At 40.2% G+C, this 25,897-nt stretch overlaps 8 protein-coding genes across 18 annotated transcripts; 4 read left to right on the forward strand and 4 right to left on the reverse strand.

Annotated features, from left to right (window-relative positions):
* The first annotated feature begins 111 nt into the window (after nt 1-111).
* Nucleotides 112-1,617, forward strand: Chchd3 (Coiled-coil-helix-coiled-coil-helix domain containing 3). Of its 5 annotated transcripts, none has more exons than XM_011301999.1 (3): nt 112-237; nt 819-1,112; nt 1,352-1,617. In XM_011301999.1, exons 1-3 carry the CDS (start codon nt 222-224, stop codon nt 1,525-1,527), a joined length of 486 nt encoding a protein of 161 aa, XP_011300301.1. In that variant the 5' UTR covers nt 112-221; the 3' UTR covers nt 1,528-1,617. The 5 variants fall into 5 exon arrangements, with proteins under 5 accessions (XP_011300301.1, XP_011300300.1, XP_011300297.1 ...); XM_011301998.1 differs by having other exon boundaries at nt 154-237; nt 736-1,112; XM_011301995.1 differs by lacking the exon at nt 112-237 and adding an exon at nt 244-425 and having other exon boundaries at nt 736-1,112.
* A 387-nt stretch (nt 1,618-2,004) lies between these two features.
* Nucleotides 2,005-4,168, reverse strand: LOC105264845 (B-cell receptor-associated protein 31). Of its 2 annotated transcripts, none has more exons than XM_011301993.1 (3): nt 4,066-4,168; nt 3,119-3,425; nt 2,005-2,805 (listed from the first exon to the last, which is right to left on the reverse strand). In XM_011301993.1, the coding sequence occupies exons 2-3, from the start codon at nt 3,384-3,386 to the stop codon at nt 2,378-2,380; spliced, it is 696 nt and encodes a 231-aa protein (XP_011300295.1). In that variant the 5' UTR covers nt 3,387-3,425; nt 4,066-4,168; the 3' UTR covers nt 2,005-2,377. The 2 variants fall into 2 exon arrangements, with proteins under 2 accessions (XP_011300295.1, XP_011300294.1); XM_011301992.1 differs by having other exon boundaries at nt 4,016-4,166.
* A 31-nt stretch (nt 4,169-4,199) lies between these two features.
* Pfdn1 (prefoldin 1) lies at nt 4,200-5,001 on the forward strand. The gene is made up of 2 exons (XM_011302000.1): nt 4,200-4,303; nt 4,382-5,001. Exon 2 carries the CDS (start codon nt 4,383-4,385, stop codon nt 4,761-4,763), a length of 381 nt encoding a protein of 126 aa, XP_011300302.1. The 5' UTR covers nt 4,200-4,303; nt 4,382; the 3' UTR covers nt 4,764-5,001.
* Nucleotides 5,002-5,252: 251 nt separating this feature from the next.
* Mi-2 (chromodomain-helicase-DNA-binding protein Mi-2 homolog) lies at nt 5,253-14,776 on the reverse strand. The gene is made up of 8 exons (XM_011302001.1): nt 14,450-14,776; nt 12,855-12,946; nt 11,827-12,780; nt 11,591-11,747; nt 8,446-11,405; nt 8,251-8,342; nt 6,490-8,144; nt 5,253-6,411 (listed from the first exon to the last, which is right to left on the reverse strand). Exons 1-8 carry the CDS (start codon nt 14,484-14,486, stop codon nt 6,407-6,409), a joined length of 5,952 nt encoding a protein of 1,983 aa, XP_011300303.1. The 5' UTR covers nt 14,487-14,776; the 3' UTR covers nt 5,253-6,406.
* A 731-nt stretch (nt 14,777-15,507) lies between these two features.
* Nucleotides 15,508-17,185, reverse strand: LOC105264850 (uncharacterized). Of its 2 annotated transcripts, XM_011302005.1 has the most exons (3): nt 16,942-17,185; nt 16,469-16,745; nt 15,508-16,395 (listed from the first exon to the last, which is right to left on the reverse strand). In XM_011302005.1, exons 2-3 carry the CDS (start codon nt 16,565-16,567, stop codon nt 15,871-15,873), a joined length of 624 nt encoding a protein of 207 aa, XP_011300307.1. In that variant the 5' UTR covers nt 16,568-16,745; nt 16,942-17,185; the 3' UTR covers nt 15,508-15,870. The 2 variants fall into 2 exon arrangements, with proteins under 2 accessions (XP_011300307.1, XP_011300306.1); XM_011302004.1 differs by having other exon boundaries at nt 16,469-17,185.
* Nucleotides 17,186-17,246: 61 nt separating this feature from the next.
* On the forward strand, nt 17,247-20,136 carry LOC105264849 (ATP-binding cassette sub-family F member 3). Of its 2 annotated transcripts, XM_011302002.1 has the most exons (5): nt 17,247-17,493; nt 17,562-17,667; nt 17,828-19,446; nt 19,509-19,729; nt 19,796-20,136. In XM_011302002.1, exons 1-5 carry the CDS (start codon nt 17,421-17,423, stop codon nt 19,940-19,942), a joined length of 2,166 nt encoding a protein of 721 aa, XP_011300304.1. In that variant the 5' UTR covers nt 17,247-17,420; the 3' UTR covers nt 19,943-20,136. The 2 variants fall into 2 exon arrangements, with proteins under 2 accessions (XP_011300304.1, XP_011300305.1); XM_011302003.1 differs by lacking the exon at nt 17,247-17,493 and having other exon boundaries at nt 17,574-17,662.
* Nucleotides 20,137-20,300: 164 nt separating this feature from the next.
* Nucleotides 20,301-22,810, reverse strand: LOC105264852 (verprolin-like). Of its 2 annotated transcripts, none has more exons than XM_011302006.1 (4): nt 22,519-22,810; nt 21,993-22,168; nt 21,002-21,925; nt 20,301-20,529 (listed from the first exon to the last, which is right to left on the reverse strand). In XM_011302006.1, exons 2-4 carry the CDS (start codon nt 22,147-22,149, stop codon nt 20,405-20,407), a joined length of 1,206 nt encoding a protein of 401 aa, XP_011300308.1. In that variant the 5' UTR covers nt 22,150-22,168; nt 22,519-22,810; the 3' UTR covers nt 20,301-20,404. The 2 variants fall into 2 exon arrangements, with proteins under 2 accessions (XP_011300308.1, XP_011300309.1); XM_011302007.1 differs by having other exon boundaries at nt 20,438-20,736.
* Nucleotides 22,811-23,083: 273 nt separating this feature from the next.
* Nucleotides 23,084-25,805, forward strand: LOC105264853 (acetyl-coenzyme A transporter 1). 3 transcript variants are annotated; one of them, XM_011302011.1, is made up of 8 exons: nt 23,084-23,471; nt 23,515-23,759; nt 23,823-24,106; nt 24,171-24,325; nt 24,387-24,580; nt 24,686-24,988; nt 25,057-25,272; nt 25,396-25,805. In XM_011302011.1, exons 2-8 carry the CDS (start codon nt 23,556-23,558, stop codon nt 25,561-25,563), a joined length of 1,524 nt encoding a protein of 507 aa, XP_011300313.1. In that variant the 5' UTR covers nt 23,084-23,471; nt 23,515-23,555; the 3' UTR covers nt 25,564-25,805. The 3 variants fall into 3 exon arrangements, with proteins under 3 accessions (XP_011300313.1, XP_011300312.1, XP_011300310.1); XM_011302010.1 differs by having other exon boundaries at nt 23,530-23,759; XM_011302008.1 differs by having other exon boundaries at nt 23,085-23,452; nt 23,530-23,759.
* The last annotated feature ends 92 nt before the right edge of the window (nt 25,806-25,897 follow it).

Consider the following 25,897-nt stretch of genomic DNA (forward strand, 5'->3'; position numbering starts at 1 on the left):
TTCCCACCCCTGAGACCTAATTACCGGCCCGGCAAAAATAATGATCTGTCGATTGACCCTATCATTATATTTTTTGAGGGCCTACAGGGGCTGGCATTTAGTTACCCGTAAAACGCGTTTTTTCTAGGGAATTCCCTAGGGACATGTCGGGCAAAAATCCCTCCACCCGGGCCTTAATCCTCTTTGTTGTCTACTGTCACGTCTGAATATCCGTGAATCTCATGTTGGCTCTCCAAGGTGAACAGAACCTAGAAAAAAGGGATTTGGAGTTGAGCACCGTTGATATGCAGCATGTATTATGAAATTTATGTAACTAAGTTCTGACTTATTGCTTGAAATCAAATTTTTTAGACAAATAATTCGACAGTGAGTTTTTGTAGTGGAATCTGAACCCAACGGGATTATTTCCATCGAATAAATTTACTGTAAGTTTGACGTTTTTATTTGGCTTGAGTATCCAAGTGAAATTGTCTCAACCCCTGCAGTTAAATTGTTTCTCTGCAATTCTCAGATTTGGGGCCTTTACTAACTAAATAAAAATGCAAAACTCTTCTTGACTGGAATCTTTGAAGATAATTTCAGTGCAATAAAATTTTTAATCCCTGGGAATTATTCATTGGTAATTGTTGATGTTCTCAGATGCTCTGACTTCTGTGTCAGTGACTGGCAATTAATATTCCTATATATCCTGTAAATAATTTAATAATGAATAAATAAATTCAATATTTGTTTCAGGATTATGGGACAAAGTCAAAGTGCTCGTAAATTGACAATTAACAATGAGGAATCGGTTATTCAAATATCGACGGATCTTGCAGATCGTTTGGCAACTAGGAGCATCAGACCTCAGGTCACGTCAGACGGGTTTAAACCACCTCCAGTGAGTCCTGCCATTCCTCAGGGTGGTACTGAGAGCTATTCAGCAGTGCACCCCTATCCGGAATTCACTGTCACAGCTTATAAAATGCAGCAGCTGAAAGAGCAGGAGCTGCAGGTCCAGGACCAGTATTGGCAGAAGAGATTGAATAATTTGCAATTGACTCACGAAAGAATTAACAGAATCCTCCAAGAGGAGTACAAACGTGCCATGGATGAAGTTACAAGTGCTAAAGGTGAGAGAAGAAAATTCATTACAATTTCAAAAGTTTAATCTTTTATTTTTAAGATTGCCAGATAATTATTAATTATTTTCAACTGCAATTGTAATAACAGACTATCCAAAAATCTTATTCTTTTTTTCGGATGTCATTCACTTGAGGAATATAATAATGAAAAACTGTCTGATTTTCAGTTCATGACATTAATTGACAATGAATAATTCTGCATGGAATATTTTTTCGTCATTATTCAGGTAACAAAAATATAAATCTGGATACAACAACACCAGCATGTGGTCCCGACAAGGAGAAAGTTCTTCGCTGCTACCAAGAGAATCCGAAAGAAATTATGAAGTGTTCGGTTGTAGTCGAGGAATTCAATCACTGTGTAGATAAATGCCGATGTGACCTCATCTCAGCAGGATGCTAATATAAAATGAAGTAAAAGCATCGATTTCATGAAGATAATAAACCTATTGTTTTCCATTCTGGGAAAATAAAGCAATCTAGTTTTCAATAACACCGGAGGATAATTGAATAGATAAATGTATACATTACTTTGTTATTTGCACAGAACAACTTCAAGATGATTTATTTTCATTTGCGGACGGGTCCAGAGATCTGGCCACGTTGAATGTATTGAACAGAAATCATTGAAACTATTTGCAATTAATTATTAAGGGCGACGTACCCCGGTGATTCATCAGAAGATATATAAATGTGAAGTTCAATGTAAAAAATTGTAATTTTTTACTATTTCAAACCAGCGAAGGCAGAGGATGAGAATTTTGGACAGTCCTTTATGATTTTACTTTAATTAGCAGGACATAAGCAACAGAAAAAACAAGAGGTCTCTACTTTCTTTTCTCATCAGCACCCCCAGCATCCCTCAATAAAACCAGACACCTCCGAATTACACCGTTTATTCACAAACTGCAGGTCTGCAGTTTAACTAATCATTACCATGAGTAATATTAAAGTATGTAAAAATCTATAGCATTTTGATCATACATAATCTCTGAGGGAGATTAATTACATCGAAGTATGAGGATGAAGGAAGCAAACAAATGAGTGAACGAGAGACGTTATACTTGATACCATGAAATTGAAATTATTAATTGAATGGCCAATAACGCCTCAATGAGCTCTGAAATCTTTCTCTCACATTCAAAAATAATTTAAACCCTCCGGAGGAAATGAATTCAGAGCAAATTGGGCGCAATTGTATCCCCTAATTAACTCGAGATTATTAAAGAAAAAAAAACAGGAATTGGAAGTCTCTAATCACTCTTCTTATCACCACCACCAGCCTTCTGCAGCTTGGCGTGCTCCTCGGTCAATCTGTCGTACTCTTTGGCGAGTGAATCAGCTTGGGATTTAAGTGCCTCCTTGTCCTTCTTCTCCTTCCTCAGGTCACTCTCGAGTTCGCTATTTTTGTTAGCCAACTCTGATAATTGGGACTTTAGTTCGGAAACTAGTTTGTCGTGCGCCTCATTTGTGTCATTCTGGGCTGCCTCGCCTTTCTGGGCGAGGAGACTTCTTGCTGTTGTTGTGGCTGATTGTGCTTGACGCATCGATGCCTCACTCTGGGCCAATAGAGTCGCCTGAGTTGATATGAGAAGTACCAAACGACGAATTACAAGACTCAAAAAGAGGGCAAAACCGGATATATAGAAATTCCGCTGGGCCCTGAAGAGTCTCATGTTTCCTGTTAAATAATGAATAATTAAATAACCAGTCGATTGATTTGTCAGATCAAGATCATTATTAAACGAAAAGGGCAAAATAATTTAGTATAAAAATAATTTATAATAAAGAGGCGAATATCAACAAATGGCCAACAAATGGAGTCAACTGATCGATAAATTTTCGAGGAATATCTTGGAATACGAGAGAGATAGCGAAGTTTTTATAAGAGCCTTTCTTCTAGTTCTCATTTTGTTTTATAAAAAAGGTCCTGAAGTGGGTTCTGCTGTCTGTCCTAGATTCAGAGATATTCCGCGAAAACTCAGGTACGATACCTTGCATCTCAGCATCCAAATGTGCGTGATCAGAGTGCTCCATGGTCGAGTACTTCCTCATCTCCCTGATAGCATCCAACAAGAACAAGACAAGAATAGCTATGAGAATAATGAAGTAAATAGCGGCCTGATTGGTCAGACTCTGGAGAAATCTGGATTTGAAGAGTCTCTGCCATCTCGTGGGTGATGCTATGGGAAGCACCAGGAGAAGGACAATGAAAATTTCGAAGTACAGGAATGATGCAATTAACGTCCACTGAAGACTCATTTTTCCTTGAATTACAATTCACTAGTGCGTAAATTCAACCTGAAACACAATATTAATGGTCGATCAGTGACATATCAGATGTCCAGTCGATCTTCAAGAAGTAATTGGGCCACGTCTCCACTCCAGTCTGTTTATATCAATGAATCATCGTCTTATCCATCTACTGCATATTCCTTCACTCCCAAAAAAAAAATAAATCGAAAATAATTGATAAAGAAAATACATATGGAAGAATGAAGTCATCGATCAGCAAATAAAAATTTAATGATCGAAAGATAAAAATTGCTCGCATAATCAGCAGAACATATATTTATTGTCTAACTGCCACAATTTCCCTGAAGAAACCCCAACAATACTTTGGAAAAATGGAAAATAGTCTATTCTTCTAACCCACTGGAAAATAACCGTTACTGGACAATCAGGCTAATTAATTTCACGGTGAGAATAATTGTTAAAAAATCCGCTGATTCATAATTATGGAAGAAAAACATCTCGTGCTGTAAAAAATATGAATGTCCTCGAATTACACAGAATTTATTGAAGAAAATCCTTAAGGTATTTCTCTTGAAAAATAATGCGTCACGAATTAAAGGCACCGGTGTGCAAAAAGAAGAAACAGATGATCTCACCTAACCGGCAGAAAATTCGTGCGTATGATAAAACAATTACGTGTCCTCACCTCAGGAACTTCTCTAGTGCCCAGTACCAGATCTAGGTATAACACTGAGCAAAGTGCAAAATTAAACGTTGACAATTTATAAATAAATTCTTGCCATCGATGACGTTACGTACCAAAGAGAGAATAGACTAAGATGGCGTTCCGATCGTTTTTATTTCGCTAGTAATTTTTAATACTCCAAAAGGACATCACATCGTCTTGCTACTGTCTCTGTTATTGCCAAAGAATAATTACTCCAGTACGTACTAGAACATGATAATACAAATTAAGATATGAATTAAATTAGTGAAATTGAATTACAATCTTTAATTGGTAGAATGGCTCGAGTACCAGACGAAGAATTAAAAAAAGCATTCAGTGAACTCCAGGAGAAGATGGTGGATACAACCCAAAAGCTACGATTAGCTGATATTCAAATTGAGAGTCTCAAACGTACGAAGCAATATGCAGAATTAACTATTAAAGAAATAGCAGCACTTTCCAATACCACCAAGACATATGAATCTGTTGGGAGAATGTTTCTTCTCGATGATATCGCGAGTATCAAGAGTGGTTTACAAACGAGAATGAAGAATGCGGATGAAAAAATCACGACATTGGAGAATAATAAGACTTACCTCGAGCGTGATTTGAAGGAGAGCAAGAATAATCTCAGGGAAATGGTCCAGCAGAGGCAGAATAAAGATACCTCAGGATAAGAGGAGGTTAGTTATCAATTGAGTGGCTGTGCTCTACCCATAAATGGAAATTCACATCTTCACATTCATTAGGACCGATATCATCAAGGAATACTGTTTGTTTAAAATACTGTAATCGATAATTTGAGATTCATCGTGTTTTACGAGAGAAAGATATTATCAATCAGCTTCATACACCTTTTGTATTAATTCAAGAATAATAAACAATGATGGTTATTCTGGTTATTTGAAAATTCAATGGTGTTTTTGTGACTTGGCGAGGTTTTCATTTTTTTTTAGACCTGTGGGTGTTCTAATGTCAATTTACCCCAATTTTCTCTTTGTTAATCGTTTAAATTGTTAAACTATAATTAATTATTAATTGATAGAAACTGGAAAAAGTGGTCTTTTTTCGTTTTCGAAATGATAAACCTTTTTAGGGCAGGGGAAGGAATTTCCTTGGGAAGTTATGGGTTCGATAAAAGGGCCATTCACTTAAAAGTACACGACTGACGCATCACAGAGCATTTCATTAATTTTTATTTGAATCCTGTTGCAATTCATTCGTCCTTACTATGCATAGAAAAGACATTATATTCGGAGCAAACACAAAGTTTTTATTGATTCACTCCCGCACTCGTAAAAAAAATGTATACATTCTCGAAAGAAAATGAAAGAAAAGCAGAATCAGAATGAAAGATAAAATTTACAATGCCAAGATATCGAGGAGATATTGATTTCTTTCATTACAATCGTGTAATTATATTATGCGGAGAATAATATAAATTGGTGGTCAACTCCCAATTGAGAGTAAGTATTTCACAGTGTGATCAATATAAATTTGTAACAGGACCGCAAAATTGATTATGTTATTATAAAATCGAAGGGAGGGAAAAAAATAAACGAGATGGAAAATATTCTAGAGGCCTATCCCAATATTAAACTCTATCTACTTAAGTGTTCGACCGAATGTCAACCAAAACTGTACTTTTAATATTTTACAATGAAATCATGATTGAAAATAAAAGTGTAGCTCGATGAGTAGAACCTACTGCTTACAAAAGAGAATATTATCAATGAACAAGCGAATAAATTATACCGAGTGTTCTTCCTTTACTTTTCAAATTTGCTACACTTGTCAAATTCACTTAAATGCATTCCTTAAATAAAATCGATTTTTACGTAAATAATAATTATCAACTAAGCGTTATCAGTTTAATGAAACGATTATTATTGGACTGCAGCTCGTCAACTAACACTGACGAAACAATCCAATTCACATTGTATTTCTTTTCCTTTTTTTCATTCTACGATAACAAATGTTCTCCATACAAAAAGTGATTTTTTCATCAAATTTGTCCATTCAACTTTTGCTGATATTTTACGCCAAATGTACAGATAATAAATAGAGGAAAATTGTGATTTTTCGTTTATTGGTACGTATTATATGTAGCGTTTCCCATTTTTTTAAATTTTCTTCATTTTTCATCGATCTTCTCAATCATCTGTTAATTCTTAGGTCCTTACCTAGTGAAAATTCAACTAGTCATTGTGATTCCCACAAAAATAAAATTACATCGCGCAAATAATTGGTTTTCTATCATCCTTTTGGTCAATTTCGGTTGCGCCACGGTTTATCATCCAGAAACCAGCTCTGCAGCGATTTAAGCTGAAATCCAAGAAACGAAAATAAATCCACGATAACCAATGAAGAAATAGCAATAATATTCATTAGATCTTCACAAACCTTGTGGTGGTTGTCCTGGCACGGAATACTGTGGCCTGAAGTTACCGAAGTTAGCAGCACCAGCGAATGTCGCTTGCAATTGACCACCCGAGAAACCAGCTGGAAATTGTTGAGCCAGTAGTGCAGCCTGTCCAGTTTGACTGCTGCCACCTCCAGGTGCTGTTGCTGCCAATCGACTGAGAATCGAGCGCTCAGACATCTGGAGACGCTGTGCAACAGGTGGAATTCGTGCAAGAGTAGCTGGCAGACGAGATACATCTGATTTCATGTCCGAGAGAAGCTCCTCCAGCTGATTGAGCACCTTGTGGAGTACAGCATTGGCTGGTTTATTGCCAGCCAGACTCTCCTTGCTGAGATGCTGATGAGACTCAGCAAGACACTCGACCTCAGCGAATCTAGCATTAAGACTCATTGCTGGATGATTTGGATCCTGTGTGAGGTTCAGGTAAGCTGCTCTTCTCAGCTGTTCCTCGATTACGAGGGCCTGCTCGAGAAGCTTGAAACGTCTTGCCAAGAATTTATTCTTAATCTCGAGGAAGTTGCCCTTTCCAACATCCATCTTGAATGGTTCGTTGATTATAGCAAATCTTATGTCATTCTGGATGTCCTGCCAGCGGCCGTAGCCATGAGTAACGATACCAGCAAGTAGCCAATAATCATGTCTTCTGTGCCATATTTCGTACTCTCGACCAGGCACTGCTGCCTTTTCCTCGTTTAGCCACAGAGTGTGGAGCTCTGTAAAACCTCCATCAGCAATATTAAACATGAATTTACGTTTTGGCTTGATCTCCACTTCTGTATCCTTGGTCTCCTTCTCCTTGCTGTCTTTATCGTCCTTCTTATCAGCATCTTCTTCATCATCTTTTACAATAACAACGTCCTCTTCAGGCTCGATCTTCGCCTTGGATTCACCGTCAGCCTTGTCATCGGATTTAACCTTTTCAGTTTTACTGTCCCCTGATTTTTCCTTCTCCTTATCGGATCCCTCAGAATCCATAGTCTTCTCCTCTTTCTTGTCCTCTTCCTTCGGTTTAATGTCCTTATCACTAGCTGCATCAGGTGTTTCCTTGGCTTCATTTGGCTCTTCCTGTGGTTCCTTAATCTCTGATCCCGATTCCTTGTCCTTGGCATCTTCCTTTGTCTCTTTGCCGTCCTCTTCTATCGAGGATTTTGTCTCACTAGAATTGACAGCACCAGACGCTGAAGCTGAGGAATTCGTGGTAGTGTTGATGGATGGTGATGTGCTGGAAGGAGCCGCGGTCGATGTGGGACTTGGGGTGTTAGCTGTTGCTGTTGTACTGGTGCTCGTTGCTGTGCCACTCTCAGGGGCTATTGTAGTTGTGCCTGATGAAGCAGCAACTGCTGCTGCTACTGCTGTCACACCACCCTCAGACTTCACTGGTTCTACTGGCTTCCTAATCATCTCAGGCATCGAGTAATATCCATTAATATGCTCAAACTCCTGGACTTTCTTTCGTATGAGTGACATCACACCGATTCGTGTGAGAACATGCTGACGGCTGAGTCCCTCTCTGGGAACTCCATCAGCAAATGTCTCTGCATTGTCAGCTCCTGGTTCACACAAGTGTCTCATGAAGAGGGAGACGTAGGCCTTGAAGTTCTTTTCCGATTTTCCCCTTAGGTCTCGCACCAACCTACAGATAGAAGCAGTCCAGACTATAATTCTCATTCTGGCTAAGTTTTTATCTATATTTAGAGAAAGGACGTCAGCATCCCGGTGGATTAATCCTGTCAACTTACCATTGAGAATTAAATGCATCCTGGGGCGGCATTCCATACCGCATGATTGCATTGAGAAAGGCCTTTCGTTGTCGCGCGTTGAAGCCAAGAACCTAAAAAATTCAACAAGCAATAGGCATAAGTAAATATTTGTAATGATGCGATTGAAAAATTGAAAAAAAAACAGCCACTGCTCACTAGGAGAATGAAACAAACCTCAATATTCCCATTAACCCTGGCAAGCAGTGGTGGCAATGGCCTGTCCTTCTCATCACGTCTCTCCAATCGTCGTCTACTCCGTCTCGACAGCAAATCACCATCCCCTTTCTCATCAAAGTCATCATCTTCCTTGTCATCATCACTCGGTGCACTGAAATCACTGTTATAATCAGAGAGATTCTCCTGCCAGGGTTGATCGTCTCGTGCTCCCTGATCCCCAGTGACACCACCATCATTGTAATTGACCTGTTTACGCACACGTTTACCCTTGCCAAGTGTCCTAGCAATATCTTCTTGCTGCTGTTCATAGTGATGCCTCAGAAGTTTAATCCAGTAAGCTGGATCTGTATTCTCAGCCTCCTGCTTGATAATTTCGGTATCAGCTTCCTCTTCAGTTTCTCCCTCCTTGGTAACGTAAGAGGCGACTTTGAATGAACTTAAGTACTCGTTTGCCCAATTTTCTTTCTGCTCAATACCCTCTTTACTGCGATCAAGGAGCTCAGCGACTGCCTTATCGTCATAATGAATAGCCTCATCCTCTTTGCCCTCCTCTTCCTTGAACAGCTCTTCAGTACCAAAACGCAGGATATCATCGAGCTCTTGTTTACTGAAATTAGCACCTTTACCTCCCATTCCAGGTCTCACTACCAAATGAGTCAACATCATCTTTCGTTTGGCAACTTGGGTTACACGCTCCTCCACGGAATTTCTCGTAACGAATCGATAGATCATGACCTTGTTGGCTTGACCAATTCTGTGGGCACGAGAGAATGCCTGTATGTCGTTGTGGGGATTCCAGTCAGAATCATAAATTATCACAGTGTCAGCTGTTGCCAGATTAATACCAAGGCCACCAGCACGAGTTGACAGCAAAAATACGAATTGTTGTGCACCAGGTGCATTGAATCTGTCGATAGCTTCTTGTCGTTGAGTACCAGTGATATTACCATCGATCCTCTCGTACTTGTAGCCCTCACCCTCGAGATAATCCTCCAGTATATCCAACATTTTTGTCATCTGCGAGAAAATGAGGACCCGGTGGCCATCATCTCTCAATTTTTTCAGCATTCTACTCAAGAGAACGAGCTTACCAGCGGCTTTTATCAGCGCAGAGCTCTCATAATTTCCATTTGGGCCAGTTGGTGCCTCTTGGGATGCAGCGGGGAATAAGTACGGGTGATTACAGCACTTCTTCAAGTCCATCATGATATTGAGAAGGGAGACCTGCTGGCCACCGCCTTTTGGATTGAGTGCCTCGAAGTTTCTCGTTAAAATGTACTTGTAGTATTTCTTCTGCATTGGAGAGAGCTCAACACGTACGATGAACTCCGATTTACTTGGCATATTCTTGAGTACATCTGCCTTCAATCTTCTCAACATATGGGGTCCCAACATCTCATGAAGTTTCTTCACTTGCTCCTCCTTCGAAATATCAGCAAATTCATTTTGGAATGCAGACAGATCGTTGAATTTATCTCGACAGAGGAAATTCAAAAGATGGAAAAGCTCCTCGAGATTGTTCTGCAGAGGTGTACCAGTGAGCAATAATTTATAAGCAATGCTGTATGACGCCAGTAGCCTGAAGAACTTGGACTGATTGGACTTGAGCCTGTGTGCCTCATCCACCACCAGTACAGCCCAGTCAATAGATCCTAAGCAGGCAGAGTCAATTGAAATGAGCTCATAACTTGTCAGCAAAACATTGAATTTAATTTGTGATGAGCGAATTTTGGAGGCACGACCTGAACGCACAGCCCCTTCCTCAAATGACAATTCATTCTCACGAATGACTATTCGACTGTCTTTATCACCGACATATGTAACACAGTAAAAATCAGGTGCCCAAGTCTCAAACTCACGTTCCCAATTGATAATAGTGGATAGGGGAACAGAAACGAGAAAAGGTCCCTTGCAGTGTCCCTCTTTGTAAAGTGAATAGAGAAAAGTGATTGTTTGAATGGTTTTTCCCAAACCCATCTCATCAGCGAGAATTGTGTCAATTCCCTGTCCCCATGAGTATCTCAACCAGTTGAGACCTTCGAGCTGATACGGATGGAGCTGCATGCCAGTGATGTCGAGATAATCTGGCTGTCTCTCGTATTTTTTCTTGAGATCAGTGGTAGGTTTGTCAGGAGGTGGAGTATAACGCCGAGGTGCACGCTCTTCATCGTCAATGAGCTCACGTGTCTTGGATTTTTTCCCTTTTCCCTTCTTCCCTTTTCTGGATGAAGTCCCCTCTAAACTGTTAGCAGCTCTTAGATCCTGATAGTAATCAATGGCCTGTTTCAGCCCAGGAATATCCTCGTGCTCGTCTTCCCATGTCGCCTGATCGTATCCCAACTCTCGCCATTTGACGAGATAAGAGGCTCTTCCATCGCGTTGATAACGATGATTTATCACTCTGTGAACCACCAGCCACTCTGGACGAACACCATAACGATAGAATCTCTCTTCCAATGCTATCTCGTCACGATTAGTCGCACCATCGGCGTCGCGCAGACGTTTCACTCGATTGTCACTCTCATCTAGGGGTTCCTCTAGTTTTGGGGGTTCGTCCATGTCGTATTTTCGAGAGTAATTTCTGAACATGAGGGGATGGAACACGTCCAGCTGGAGTTCAGTTGCCCAGTCGCAGTGCCAGTATGACATATCCGCCCATTTGACGAAGAACTCACGAGTTCTTCGGGGTTTGGGTGCTGCTTTGCTGGTGGATGGCTCCTCCGAGGGACTGTCTGAGCTCTCTTTCCATCTCCAGGTCAATATCTTGGCAACTTTACCCATCAGTGGGGGGCAAGAACATCTCGGACATTTCCAATCTCCATCGGGTATCTCGGAAAGTGGAGGATTGAGACAGTGCGTGTGATAGGCACTTGTGCAGCTGTCGCAGCAAAGGAGTTCACCACCGTCTTTGCATACACGACAAAATTCCATGTGCTCGTCGTCATCGTCAGCAGCACCTTTAAATCATTGCCGTGCATTTTAATTCTTCATTGAAAGTATTATAATTGATGCGTAATAATTGGAGTTGAAATAAAAATGGCATCCTTCCCTTCCGGGCTCAGAGTGGAGGACTCAAATAAAATGAAAATTCTAATGGGGCGGATGTAGGGATAGGAATTTTTATGTAAGGTACCTGAAATACCTTCGCCTTCGCAGTGTGGACAACTCCATTTGCCCTCTGGTGTTTCCTCTAGCTCTGGCTCAAGGCATACCAAGTGGTAAGCCCTTGGACACGTGTCGCAGAGAATAATCTCACCACCTTGTTGACAAACCTCACAGTAATCCTGATGATCAGTCTGCTGAAATGATAATTGGCAATTAATTAAGGAGTTCAGGTGGATTTTTATGAATACGAGAGAATTCTGCTGAAATACTTTCCTCGCCATCTGGAAATTTGGAAGTCGTTTTGGTCTTCTTTTTCTTCTTAGTCTTGTTACCAATCTTGGTTTTGGCCTTCCTGCGAACTGGTGGCTCCACTGGTTGCTCAGGTGCAGCGTCTTCGTGACCTTTAGCACTTCCCTCACCACCTGGTGCCTCTTCCGCATCAGCCAGCATCTGTTCAAACTCCATGTCAGAGTCCCTGTCAGAGCCTGCCACACTGCCTTCAGCCTCTTCATCCGAGCTTCCACGTTTACGTTTGCCCAACTTAATCTTGAGTGTTGGTACTTTCGACGCCTTTTTACCCTTTTTAGCCCTCGATCCACGTGATTTTCTTTTACGATCGCTGTCCTCATCCTCGTCCTCGTCGTCGTCAATCTCCTGAACTGGTGCACCACGACTCGATCTAGCACTTCTGTTCTCCTCATCGGCATTCGACATGGATACCTCACCGTCGGGCTGAGTATGAGGATTGAGCACGAGGAAGTCACGCCATTTAGCTGCCACCAGCATCATGAGCTTTGACATTGGTACTCTGGGATTCTCTTTAGCCAATGCCGGTCTCACGTGCTGTTGGAATAATTTGTAACCGGTTAAATTCTGAAAATCTGCATCAGTGTACTCAATTGGCACATCCGTCAGGCCAAATGTACTGCAAACTTCCTCAATAGTTGGCATTCCAGTGGCTGGCTCCTGGCTCTGTGCTGTTGACGCACTGTGACTCGACGATTTTCTAGACGATGATTTTCTGCTCTTGCGATTGCTCGCATAATCACTGTCCTCACCCCCACCATCAACAACCTCACCACCACCACCCCCATAATCACTCTCATCCCCAGAGTCTGATTTTTTCTTCTTTTTCTTCTTCTTTCCCTTTTTATCCTCACTCCTGGCTTTTCGCTTCTTTCCCTTTTTCTTTTTACGCTCCTCTGGCTCGTAGTCGTCATCCTCCTCCTGGCAAAATCCACAACTCATTAATGCCATCATTTTACGTAATACAAAATTGAAAACACCAATCTTCAACTTACGAGTCTCTGAGATTCTTCAGCATCCGACGAACCGTCTAGGGGTTGAGCGACATTCGCTACAGCTGCACTCGACTCCTCCACGTCATCTTCCCCTGAAATTATTCAGTCATTACTAATTAATTATGAATGAGTCAGAGAAATTTGAGGCATTTGTCATAGAGGACGGTATTTTCGCGTGATTCTTCAAATGTGAAATAATTTTCGGAAAATTCACGGGGAAGGAAGTGAATTTCTGGAGGAAAAAGGAAAATATCATTTTTTAGTTAATCAGCGTCTCATAAATGCTTTGTGCAAGTGTGCGGTCGCCGCCATTTTCTTTGGAAGGGCGAACGTACTACCACTCTATCTCCTTTTCTTTCACACAATATTTTGCCAGTCTCTGAACTTGACATTAAAAAAACCAAAGAAAAAAAATTTCTTCGAAAATCCAGAAATCAAAATAATTGCTTTATGCAAATGATCATTTTATCTCCACCTGTTTTCTCATTATGGATTAATGCACTTTTGTCAATCACACATAGACAAATGTACATGCATGTATATATTTGTGTATATATCGGGAAATGTGACCAGATAGTATATAAGTATATGAGAGAATTTTTGGAGGAGAAAAGGAAATCTAGAGGAGAAAAATATGTTTCCGTGGCGGATTGAACTGCGATATTGGATACAGGCCAATTTGTATTAAACCATTCAATCTGTCTGCTCTGGAGATTATTAATACCTGTAGTAGCCTAATTACATCTCGGGTGAATAACAATTTTCTCCTTTTTCCAAACTTCATTCCCTCCCAGACAAAAGGTTCTTGAACCCTCGTGGTGCATGCAATTCGTGAACTCTGTTGACTCAATAAATAAATGAACTCCTAATAAATATACCATAAACATTTTCAAACAACGCCAATGTGCAATAACAACTAAAAACAACAAATAACGCTCCATCAAAAAAATGAAGGATAAATCACCGAAGAAGAGCTCTCAAATCGATACATGATAATACAAAGGAAAATCAGGGGATAAAACAAGGGATAAAAAATTGGTTGGAGGTCGACACGAGAGAGTAGTAATGGTGCACCAGTTTTCTCAGTACCCAACGATTTGACAAGAAATAAAAAAAAAGGCATGACTACGAAAATCCGGAGCATCACACTAACAACGGGATAACACCGGAGCCTGCAATTACATAAATTCTCTATAAATCATGAGTTAAAATGGCAATTAATTAATTGGAGTTATTGAAATAATGAAAAATTGCAAAGGACCAATTGACATGGCAGCCATAGTACGAAAAGCGCGCGTCCTCCCCTGCACTGAGAAAAAAAATTCACTCCAGCCAATGAAACCCCAATTCCATCCCCAAACGCTGAACAAATTCTCCGACAAATTGAAGCGACATAAATAAATGGTGTTTTTTTTCAAATGATAGATATGCCAAAAATCGAGACTATTTATTTGGGGGGGAATAATTTTTTTTTTTCCCAGTGTGCGTGTAACCGAGTGCTTGGTGCCGGACGAGAGCAAGCCTTCCTTCCTTTTTATTTTATTTTTTTTTTCTCATCCACTAATCATCCCTTTATTACGAATAAATGGACATACCTGCGTAACTCTCCTCTACCTCCTCATCTGACGCCATCGCCAATACACCTTATTTGTTATTTAGACCACTAATTACTGACAATTAAACGACAAACGTGGATAAAAACGGCGGGTAAATGCGACATTAACGGCGTTACTAGATGCTCACGCTGCCTCTGTAAAATGTTCGGAACACTTCGGCAGTGAGTATTCGGCGTTCACCTTCGGCTGCTTCGGCTTTTTCGTTCAAAATCACCAACACCAACAGCTAAATATCAACGGTACGACACGTACACTATTTCAATAGTGTGTGTGAGCTTGGCTCTCACAGTTTCACCTTGGCTGCGGTTACTACCGTACTGCAGGCCTCTCTCTTTCTCAACGTACTTTGTACTACTATACCCTCTTCTTTTCGTATTCCCCTCGTCATACCACCCCCTCCATCACCAACAATTCATTCGACACTTGCCCCCCCCACCCCCCTCTTTTTTCGTTTTCGTCCCACCCTGGACACCCCTAGATTACTATTTTACACCATATCCTACACCATATTGCACTCTCCGCTGTATTTTTTTCATTTTTTACAAATCAAATTTTTGGTATTTGTGTTATTTACTATTTTTACCACAAATTATTGGTGTCATTAGCTGTGGGATTTTCTTTCTCCCTTTTGGAGATTTGTATGGCTCTCCAATTCTGAATGGATGACAAGTATTTAGCAAGAGTTTTTCCAGGAATTCAGTGCAGGTGCACATTTACAAAACCATGGGATGAACGCCTGTCGCGAGGGCAATGTATTCTCGAAAAATGTATTCAAATGAGGAAGTAAAAAAAATACTCGGTTCATATTTTCAGATAAGACTTGCAGTTATTATTTAAGATTCTTCCGTATTGCATTACATGGCATTATTTTTATTGCTGCAACTATTTACACCATTGCTGTCTTGAATAACTCATCGATTAGTGAATGTTAATTTATTTATTTCAGAGCAAGCACTTGTCCTCTTTCCAGAAAGAACGTTGAAACCATAATTGAACTAATTCTTTTGAACTTAATCGAAATAAATATAACATACGCATTACATGTGATACAAGAATATTCTCGTTAATATTAATCTGCTGACAAATGTTCATATAGTACAATAAGAACGAAGCTGTTACATTTTTTCTATGGCATGAGAGGTCTACATTTTTCCTTCAGTTCAAGCGTTTTATTTTCTCAATTAAATCCTGCTCGAATGGCTATTTAATAAATGTACATGATATTCTGGCCAACAGCGCTCCCAAGTCATTAATTTATTGGCAATTAGTAATCATTTGATAAGATAGAAAGAGATTGAGAAAATTGGCCGTAGGAGTATAATGTTATAGGCTGTACGACTGGAATGCGTGATTCGACCGAAGAAAAATAACAACAAAGGTTGACATCTGGGGATTTAATTTCAACCATAATCAACACTCAGGGCACTCAGCCCTTTTATTTTTATAGCTTCTGCAACTGCTCGTTCCAAAAAATCCTGCTCATCTCCTCCGTCATCAATTTTATCCCTCATATTCTCCTGGCAATTGTCAACACCACTAGGTGATGTCTTTGAAGAGGTAGCAGCTAGTGGAATGCCAAAGTTTTTAGACTCATCTCTCTCCAAGGAATTGGAAAAACTCTGATAGATATCATTTCCCTCGTCCTCCAACTGTCCAGAGTGCACCAAGCCGTGATTTCTTATGGCCATCATTACAGCAGTGTCTTCCATGTCAGTTCCACGAAATAATCGAAACTGGGAGGCATCAGCTTGTGGCCCCAGAATGTAATTCTCCATCACGCGATTTATGGTGTTGTCGACAAAACCCTTGGCTACCTGACAAGCTTGCCATCTGCGAAGCTGCTCCCTTATCAATTTTTCAGTCAATTCGTATTCAGTTTCAGGTGCAGTGTCAGAACCCTTGGAATCCTGAACCGTTTGATGACTCTGGAAAACAATAAAATTCAGATTAATCACGTGCTAATTGATAGCATACATTACGTAATTAAATCGTGTGTACCATTTCATCATGACTGTTTACAATTTTCATGCATTGTCTCTTAGCTGGTGCAGGTCTCTCGTGGTCCTCAGTATCAGACTCCTTCACATCCGTGGCCATTTTACCATTCAGTTATTGTTAATATAAGATAAATAATCTCGCCCTCTCATCCAAACAATATAGTGTTATTTAAAATAACGACACAATCGTTAACTGGCCACTCGCTTCAATCATCAGCAGTTAGGAATACATTTTTTTTCTCTCATGCGTAATTTTCTTTTATCTCAGTCAAAACTCACTGCAATTGTCATTGGCAAATAAAAACATTCCCTTGTAAATATCTGGAGAAATAATACTGTTGATTTTTTGAAAAATTTGCCTTGTCTATTGCGCAAGCGATTGAAAATTAATGAAAATATATAGGTATGTTAATTCACTGGATGAATCAAAACATTGGCTGATAGGGAGTAAACGTCAATGCAGGTCGTACGTACTGCGACTCTTTGCACACATGCATCGTGCAATCACACGAAAATTCTTGTGCCCCCTTGACAGCATCAAGATGGCGAGGTATTTTCAACAATAAAATAGCATTGAGGCATTTTTATTATTTGAGATATCGAGCCTCGAGCATTTCAATCTCATGGATGGTTTTCCCTCTTCCGATGTATCCTCAACTACTAATTATAAATTCCCACAAAGTTCGGGCCGAAAGACACAGACACACACAAACGCAGGATAAATGAACTCCAAGTCATTACACACGTTCAATTCCACCTCTGTACTCTTCCTAAAATTTCCAAGATGGCTACCACATAGACATGTGTCTGTCTGTTAAAAATTTTCTACAAATCCTTTTGAAATAATCACTTTATTTCTACGTAGATATTGTAATACACAAGGACCATCATTTATTGTATATAATTAATTAATTAATAGGCGTAAGTGACAGGTATTGTCAACTCAATTGAGTATGGCAGCGTGTGGTGATTATATCAGAAGTCAATTTCCAAGTATAGACGACGAGTTGTATCATTATGTCGAGGGTACTGTCAAATGATAACCTCTGAATTAATTTGTCCTTCTTGTTTTATTGGGGTATCAATGCTTTCAGGTATTCTTGATAGTTCAAAGGATGATTTTGAGGATGGAGAGGAGGTGTATGAGGCCATTGGACAGGTGTTGCACGAGGTAGCTGATAAACCTGAAAAAGAGGTTAGGTCTGTACACTTTATCACAATTATTTTCCATTTTTTCTCGTAGAGAATGACACTTATGGATTTACACCTGAATATTTTACAATATCGATATGGGGATTTAAATATATGTAATTCATGTATTATATATATGACCGGGATTTAATATTTTTATAACCAACAGGCAAATATGCGAGACACTCCTGGCGATGTTGAAAGGCACTTCCAACGGTGAAGAGGGAAATATCCACGAAAAACGTCAGAATGGCATGAATAAAGTTCTGAATGCTCCAGTTCATTTAGGTGCTATGGCAGCAACTCTGGAGGAACAGGTCGAACAAATTAAGAGTATTTGGGTGACGACGAGGGATGACACGATGAAAGTAGACGCAAAGAAACTGGAAAAAGCAGAAGCCAAACTCCAGCAGAAGCAGGAGAAACGAACTGGTCAGGATTCTAATCCCAGGAATAATTTAGTAGCAAATCAGTCAGGAGACACAGCCAGTGCCAGTCAGATGATGAGCAAAAAAGAGAGCAGGATGGAGAGCAAAGGGGGAACCAATAAAACTCAGGACATCAGGATTGAGAATTTCGATGTTGCATATGGAGACCGAGTGCTGCTCCAGGGCGCTGACTTGACTCTGGCATTTGGTCGTCGTTATGGTTTGATAGGACGAAATGGTCTTGGCAAAACCACGCTCCTGCGGATGATTTCGAATAAACAGTTGAGGATACCATCGCATGTTCGTGTGCTGCATGTTGAGCAGGAAGTAGCTGGTGATGACACGTCAGCTCTTAATTCAGTTCTTGAATCTGATACTGAGAGGAGTGCATTGTTGAGCCGTGAGGCAGAACTCCAGGCGTTGATTGAGAAAGAAGGAGGGAAGAATGATACGTTGGGTGAGGAACTGGCGAAGGTATATGAAGCAATGCAGACAGCCGAAGTGGAGAAAGCACCGTCAAGAGCTGGTGCAATTCTCTCGGGTCTGGGATTCTCGGTGGAGAGACAATCCTGGCCGACCAAAGCCTTCTCAGGTGGATGGAGAATGAGATTGGCGTTGGCAAGAGCTCTCTTCTCCAGACCTGACCTCTTGTTACTCGATGAACCCACCAATATGTTAGACATCAAGGCAATCCTCTGGTTAGAAAAATATCTCCAATGCTGGCCGACTACTTTACTCGTTGTCTCTCACGATCGAAACTTCCTCGACACTGTTCCCACTGATATTCTGTACCTTAAGGGACAGAAGATCGAGGCATATCGGGGCAATTACGAACAATTCGAAAAGACCAAGGGTGAACGAGAGAAAAATGCTCAGAGGGAATACGAGGCGCAACAAGCTAAACGAGCACATGTTCAGGAATTTATCGATCGTTTTCGGTACAACGCCAATCGTGCCTCCAGTGTCCAGAGTAAGATAAAAATGTTGGAGAAATTACCCGAGCTCAAAGCTGTTGAGAAAGAGGCCGAAGTTACCCTCAGGTTTCCCGATGTCATGCCCCTGAGTCCACCGATATTACAACTCAATGAAGTATCATTTCGTTATGAATCATCGAAAAATGGTGATTTTATATTCACTGGTGTCAATCTCACTGCTACACTGCAATCACGTATCTGTATAGTCGGTGAGAATGGGGCGGGCAAAACGACATTGTTGAAAATAATAACCGGAACATTGAGCCCAACCCGTGGCACTATTCACATCCATCGTAATCTTAAGTTCGGCTACTTCAGCCAGCATCACGTGGACCAGCTGGACATGACTGTGTGTCCAGTGGAATTACTGCAAAATCATTTTCCAGGTAGATATGACGAAAATTATTAATTCAATCAGAATTTATTCAATTAAGTCATTGAATTACAGGAAAGCCAACAGAAGAATACAGGAGAATGCTCGGTAGTTTTGGAGTCAGTGGAGATCTTGCCCTGCAGACAATTTGCTCTTTGTCTGGTGGACAGAAATCCAGAGTTGCATTTGCCCTGATGTGTGCAGCGATGCCCAATTTCCTCGTTCTTGACGAACCCACTAACCATCTCGATATCGAATCGATAGAGGCACTGGGCAGGGCTCTGAACACGTGTCAGGTAGATATAACAAAATTGTTGCCTCTTGGTAGCAGCATTTTAATTTTTCATTTGATCTGTTCACAGGCTGGTGTAATTCTCGTGTCCCACGACGAACGTCTGATCAGGCTAGTGTGTACAGAGCTCTGGGTCTGTGGTCAGGGCTCAGTGCGCTGTATCGAGGGTGGTTTCGACGAATACCGCAAAATAATAGAAAAAGAACTCGAGGGTTGACGATGATTTTACCGAGACCATGCAAATTCAATTCTCACCACTGTGTATTTAAATATCGGAGGCATTGCCCGTGAATATTACTGCCTAAAGTCAGGCTCTTAGGTAATTGCATGTAGGTACGTTTCTACAGATGATTTTGAAAATTAAAAATTATTATCTATTTAATAAAAAAAAAACCAACATCAGCAATGAAACATTATGACAATTACTGAATTAATAAGAAATTGTTATCTGACTACGTAATGTAATTATGATCTGTTTAATAGTATTACAAGTTTACTGGTCGTTCTAAATGACTATTTATATTTATAAATTATACATTTGGCGATTAACGCATAAACTCAACAATCTTGATAAATCTTCGTCAATGTTGAGTTTTATTTGCAACGAATATCAGTGGAAATAGTGTTATATACAAAATAACAGATACCCTCTGGTGATTCTTAATTGAAAGATTAGTCATCAACACGCTGAGGATGCTGCATTGGATGGCCACTCTTTACCCCCAGCTGAAGCATTCAATTGAATCATGGTACTGGGTGTGGGACTCGATTGCAGAGGTGGTGCCGGTGCTTGTTGCTTTGCCGCTGTAATTTATCGTTTTCTCATTGTTTTTTTTTTCTCTAAGAATTTCGATTCTCTTTTCTTCTCAATCCCAAATGTTTTCGGAGACACATGCTTGTATGTGATAGCGGGAGTGTCATTAGATGCTCATGATGCAGACAGAATAGAATAAAATGATAAAACGATGAATGTTAAAGAATTATTCAGACTGATTGAATCATTCATTGAAACTGAAAAAAAGAAAATATGAGGAAGGGAGTAGAGTGCATTTGCATATGAATAACTAGATTCAGTCGTGCATTCGCAAATCAAGTTAAATGAATCCATGTATTAAGCCCATGCGTTACAAAGCTCATTTACAAATCATTATGATGAAATAAAAAAGAAAAGAACATTCATTTAACACTGCCACATTCAATAATTGTTATTAAATATCAAATTGGCAAGAATTACGTTTTAGTGTGAATCCAAATAACGACTGATTGTTAGTCTCACCATTTTTACTATTGTAGAGCTTTGGTACACCCCGGAATTGCTCTGGCGATGGGAACGTTGCTATCGAGTGAAATTGATCAATAAATCGCGTTTCCAGGTCGTGAATATTACCGATAGACTGCGATTGACCATTGGATAACGATAGATTGCGGGTCGGCGGTGTGGGTGGAGGTTGAGGTGCAATTCTTTGATGAGTTGCATTGGAGCGATGAGGGGGTGGTGGAGGTGGTGGTGGCATACTTGGGGCTGTAACGCAGGTTCTTGAGGGAGGAGGTGGTGCTGTTCGCATAACTGGAGTGGCATTTGAGGCACCACTTGGATTTCTTGATGTTGGGGGTGAGGGTGGTCTGGCAACTGGTGGCCTCAACACTCGATTCATTGGCCTCTGGTGTGTCTCATTGAGACAGTCCTGGGACTGGTGGAGTGATGATGAATTTGGAGCTAGTACTGGAGGTGATCTCGGTAGTCTCATGCTCTGGGCCCTTGATACACCACCTCCACGAAGCAAATCGAGTTTCTTTGGTGGTGGGCAGGGTTTTTGGAGGGTTGATGAACCCGAAATTATGGCTGGCGATTGGCCTGGGGGCTTTGGTGCTAGGGTCGGCTTGCCAAAGCCCCCCATCTTCGTTAGCTCTGGAGAACTCTCCGTCTGAATCATCTGCGGCTTTTGAGCTGCTGGTGGAGGCACTGGCGGTGGGCCACGTTTAATCGTCCCAGATGATGAATTACTTGGAGGACTTGGTGACGTTTCTTTATCAACTATTGCTCCCCTCAAACCTGTTGGCTTCAATTTTGGCATTCCTCCTGCGAATAAACCACCTAGACCCATGGGTCCACTGCTGGTATTTGTATTTGTATTATTAATACTTGTGGAAAAGCCCGGGGCTGCTGGGGAGTTTGGGCTTGAGCCATTCTTTACTTTTCCTGGAAATTGGAAAGTGATATATTTTTTTTAATGAGACAGGGGGGGAAGAACAACCAGAATATTTACCTGAGATTGCTGGCGCACTCTTATCAACAGTAACTGTTTTTTTCAACTGCTTTCCAGCTCTAATTGACTGTAATAATTGATTTCTACCCTGTGGATCCGTGCTGGGTGCACTGCTTATGTTAAAAGCTGGAGGTGGTGGAGGTGGTGGAGCCGACATTGTTTTTTATTATTCCAATCTACATAAATTAAAATTCAAATGATTACTGAAAGTCCGATTGTGCTGTATCATATTATGATCGATGATGATTAATCCACTCAAACTGAAAAGGATCTACAGCTGACTCACGATTCAATGGGAGTGTCTAAACAGAATATCTTTATCAATACCACTGTCTTTCATGCAAGAGCCTCGTCGATTGTCCATCGAATTTGTCAAAATCAACAAAATCATTAACAATTAATTAGAACCTCTGAATGCTATTCCAATCGATCCATCATTTTTCACAAAAAAATAATGATGGAGGCATGAAGATTTCTATATTTCTTCAGGACTTATACATTTATTTAATTTATCTGGGCTATTTACCTCCCACAGAGTTGAAATTTTGCCTTGACAGGGAAATTGGAGCAATCACTTCCAACTGTACTTCAAACTGCCCAGTCCCTGGACATTTTCACACTCGCTCCAATAATTTCCACTTGTTAAAACATTAATCTTTCACTTTTTTTTAATAGTCTTCCAATTTCAACGAGGAAAATTACGGTGAAATTCGAGGGAAACGTACATCCTACACACAAGGCTTTTAATGGAGATTAACTCACGTCTTCCTTGATCACCCACGATGCTACGACATTGCATCGCTTCCCATGAAAGAACACTAGTTTTATCAAGAGGCAAAAGGTGCGCCACAATCGTTTCACAAAACATTATCAAACTTGGAGATTAATCATTGGATATTTTAACATTTTACTGTCTTTATTTTGTTGTCTGTCCAGGAAAATCTCATCCTCTATCAGCGACTGTCATCGGGACAAGTCATATCTCTCAAATTGGAGCCACAGCTTTCATCTTAATCTCGGAATTTATATCCACATTTTCGCGCCATCGTTTTCTATTCGGCCACGTACTAACACACCAGTCACACGATTCATACACAATTATTCCCTCAATACAGGCATAAACAGTCACAACGTGGCAAGTCACTGACAATATTGCCAGTGGTTGATTCCCTCAGCGAATTTTGTTATCCTTATCAGTATTTTATGAAAGAGAAAACTATCGTATGACACAATATTTGATTGTTTACTGGTGAATATATTGCTGGACTGAACAGCTGATTTTTTCGTGAAGTGATTATTTGAGAGATTATTTAGCAGCTGAAAGGATTACTGTTGAAAATTACGCCTGGAAGAAATGAATATTCGTCGAGTGCTTTCAGTAGTAATTAGAAGTGAAGAATATACTGTATAACATAAATCCAAGGCTTGACAGCTAATGATTCATAGAGAAAAAAAATCACGTATGTCAGTTGGTATCCAGTGAGTTTTACATTAATTTATGAATAATTAAATGGATGAGCAGATTGAATGATTCCAGGTTAATAAAATTCAACGGCTGTTACAATGAAACGTAAAAATGATAGACAGGATTCAATAGAGCATGGTCAGCTGGAGTCCAATGGGGATCACGAACCAGGAAATATTCGTGGAGACGAGGGCAACATTGCACTCCTCCTATTTTTGTATTTACTCCAGGGAATTCCTCTTGGTCTGTGCAGTGCAATCCCCATGATACTTCAAAATAGCCACGTCTCTTATAAACAACAGGTGCAGAAAGTTATTAAAATTATAACTTGACATCTGCAGCAATTATTCACTATTTTATTTCAGGCTGAATTCAGTTTTGTCCTGTGGCCGTTCTCGTTGAAACTCTTCTGGGCTCCAATAGTCGATGCTATTTACTCCCAGAAATTCGGAAGACGAAAGACATGGCTCATACCCATACAGTATACCATGGGTATGTTCATGCTGTACCTCTCGGGACACGTGCAGCAATGGATGAATGACAGTCAACCGAGTATTGGATTACTCACTGTATTATTTTTTTCTCTCAATGTCCTGGCGGCTACTCAAGACATTGTAGTCGATGGCTGGGCTCTCACCATGTTGAAAAGGTACTGCTACCTCCAGGCGCTTGTCATTACCCAGAATATCCGAATGTTCACGTTATTGTTTCAGAAACAACGTGGGATATGCTTCCACCTGCAACAGCGTTGGTCAAACAGCAGGATATTTCCTTGGATATGTTCTTTTTATGGCACTAGAATCTGCTGAATTTTGTAATGCATATCTTCGGTCGACTCCAATGACTGAGGGACTAATTACACTTCCCGGTAATAATTTTTCATTAAATACATCGATATATATTATTCAAATTAATTGAATGCCTTTCAGGATTCTTATATTTCTGGGGCTGGGCTTTTATTGCTTGCACAACAATGGTTGCTATTTTCAAACGCGAAACTGACGAGAAGCATGCTCAGACTAACGACCTCTGGAAAGATGTTAAACACTCGTACAGTTTGCTCTGGGCTACTGTAAAATTACCTACCATTAAAATGACAGCGTTGATTCTCCTCACTTCCAAGGTAATAAGGATAAATAATTGATTATTAATTGAATTAATAGGCAGAGGATACATCTTCGAAATTTCCTACCGTGGAAATTGATTCTTTTTTTATTTTAATTATTAGATTGGATTCTCAGCATGCGATGCAGTGACGGGCTTGAAGCTCATAGACGTTGGTGTACCAAAAGAAAAAATAGCCTTGATGGCAGTTCCATTGATACCACTGCAGATAGTCTTACCACTAGCTATATCTAGACACACCGTGGGTCCACGACCACTGGATGTTTTTCTAAAAGCCATGCCTTACAGACTCTTATGTGGTCTGATTGCAGCAGGATTGGTGTGGATAACACCGTCCTTCATAAAAAATGGCGAGATATCGCCGTATTATTTTGTCCTCCTTGTTCTCCTCTACGTTTTCCATCAGGTAAAGAATCGATTTTGTAAAAAAATAATGGTGGAATCTCTTACTTATCCTTTTTTTTATGATTACAGATAACAGTAAGTAGTATGTTTGTTGCTTCTATGGCATTTTTCGCCAAGGTGAGTGATCCTGCTGTGGGTGGTACCTACATGACGTTTTTGAATACACTTTGTAATCTCGGGGGCAACTGGCCCACAACAGCTGCACTCTGGTTTGTCGATGCTCTTACGTGGAAATCCTGCAGCAGTGATTCTAATAATGATTGCAGTACGCCTGCAGCACAAGAGGTAATATTTTTATATTTTTTTATAGGGAATTTCAGCATCAATTATCAATCACTTCGATTCCGATCGTAATAATAATATTAATAATAATCATCATAATAAAATGTAATATTTCCTCGTTTTCAGCAATGCGAGCTCAATGGCAAGTGCTTCACACGATTGGATGGATACTACCTCGAGAGTATCGTCTGCATAATAATTGGCATCGCATGGTTCAGATGGGGAAAGAGGAAAATAAATTACTTGCAATCAAGACCGATGACTGATTGGAAAGTCGTAGCGCACAGGAGTTAACGTTTATCGATTGTCTAGATTCGTCATCCTGAAATTCATCTGATAATATAATTTACCTTCACAACCATTTATTTATCGAACAAGTGGGAAGGATGTAAAATCGGTAAAACTCCAGAATTTTACATAATCTGTTTAATCTCGTAATTGTCCATATTGGCACAATATTGAATCTAATTCAGGTACCGATTGGGAGTCAAATTGTTGTTTAATCACCATTCCAATAAATCATGTTTTTAGAGATATTATTTTATGAATGAAATGTGTACATAAAGTGTAAACAATTTATTTACCACTGAGACAGTTATTTCATTGCAAATCTTCTTAGTTCCATTAA

Source organism: Fopius arisanus, unplaced genomic scaffold, assembly GCF_000806365.1.
Source record: "Fopius arisanus strain USDA-PBARC FA_bdor unplaced genomic scaffold, ASM80636v1 scaffold00026, whole genome shotgun sequence".
NCBI lineage: Eukaryota > Metazoa > Arthropoda > Insecta > Hymenoptera > Braconidae > Fopius > Fopius arisanus.

Bases quoted from the DNA above. Each gene is read 5' to 3' on its own strand.
- LOC105264845 (XM_011301993.1), bottom strand. From the start codon at position 3,386: ATGAGTCTTCAGTGGACGTTAATTGCATCATTCCTGTACTTCGAAATT. The intron at 2,806-3,118 runs GTATCGTACCTG...ATTATTTAACAG, and splicing joins TTTGGATGCTGAGATGCAAG to GAAACATGAGACTCTTCAGG.
- Mi-2 (XM_011302001.1), bottom strand. From the start codon at position 14,486: ATGGCGTCAGATGAGGAGGTAGAGGAGAGTTACGCAG. The intron at 11,748-11,826 runs GAAAGTATTTCA...TTATCATTTCAG, and splicing joins CCAAATTTCCAGATGGCGAG to CAGACTGATCATCAGGATTA. The intron at 8,343-8,445 runs GTTTGTTTCATT...TGAATTTTTTAG, and splicing joins GGGTTAATGGGAATATTGAG to GTTCTTGGCTTCAACGCGCG.
- Pfdn1 (XM_011302000.1), top strand. From the start codon at position 4,383: ATGGCTCGAGTACCAGACGAAGAATTAAAAAAAGCATTCAGTGAACTC.
- LOC105264850 (XM_011302005.1), bottom strand. From the start codon at position 16,567: ATGGCCACGGATGTGAAGGAGTCTGATACTGAGGACCACGAGAGACCT. The intron at 16,396-16,468 runs GTACACACGATT...ATTGTTTTCCAG, and splicing joins TAAACAGTCATGATGAAATG to AGTCATCAAACGGTTCAGGA.
- LOC105264849 (XM_011302002.1), top strand. From the start codon at position 17,421: ATGGCAGCGTGTGGTGATTATATCAGAAGTCAATTTCCAAGTATAGAC. The intron at 17,668-17,827 runs GTCTGTACACTT...TATAACCAACAG, and splicing joins AAACCTGAAAAAGAGGTTAG to GCAAATATGCGAGACACTCC. The intron at 19,447-19,508 runs GTAGATATGACG...ATTGAATTACAG, and splicing joins ACTGCAAAATCATTTTCCAG to GAAAGCCAACAGAAGAATAC.
- Chchd3 (XM_011301994.1), top strand. The intron at 1,113-1,351 runs GTGAGAGAAGAA...GTCATTATTCAG, and splicing joins TGAAGTTACAAGTGCTAAAG to GTAACAAAAATATAAATCTG.
- LOC105264852 (XM_011302006.1), bottom strand. From the start codon at position 22,149: ATGTCGGCTCCACCACCTCCACCACCTCCAGCTTTTAACATAAGCAGT. The intron at 21,926-21,992 runs GTAAATATTCTG...TCCAATTTCCAG, and splicing joins GAGTGCGCCAGCAATCTCAG to GAAAAGTAAAGAATGGCTCA. The intron at 20,530-21,001 runs GTGAGACTAACA...GATAAATTACAG, and splicing joins GCTCTACAATAGTAAAAATG to CGGCAAAGCAACAAGCACCG.
- LOC105264853 (XM_011302011.1), top strand. From the start codon at position 23,556: ATGAAACGTAAAAATGATAGACAGGATTCAATAGAGCATGGTCAGCTG. The intron at 23,760-23,822 runs GTGCAGAAAGTT...ATTTTATTTCAG, and splicing joins ACGTCTCTTATAAACAACAG to GCTGAATTCAGTTTTGTCCT. The intron at 24,326-24,386 runs GTAATAATTTTT...AATGCCTTTCAG, and splicing joins GGGACTAATTACACTTCCCG to GATTCTTATATTTCTGGGGC.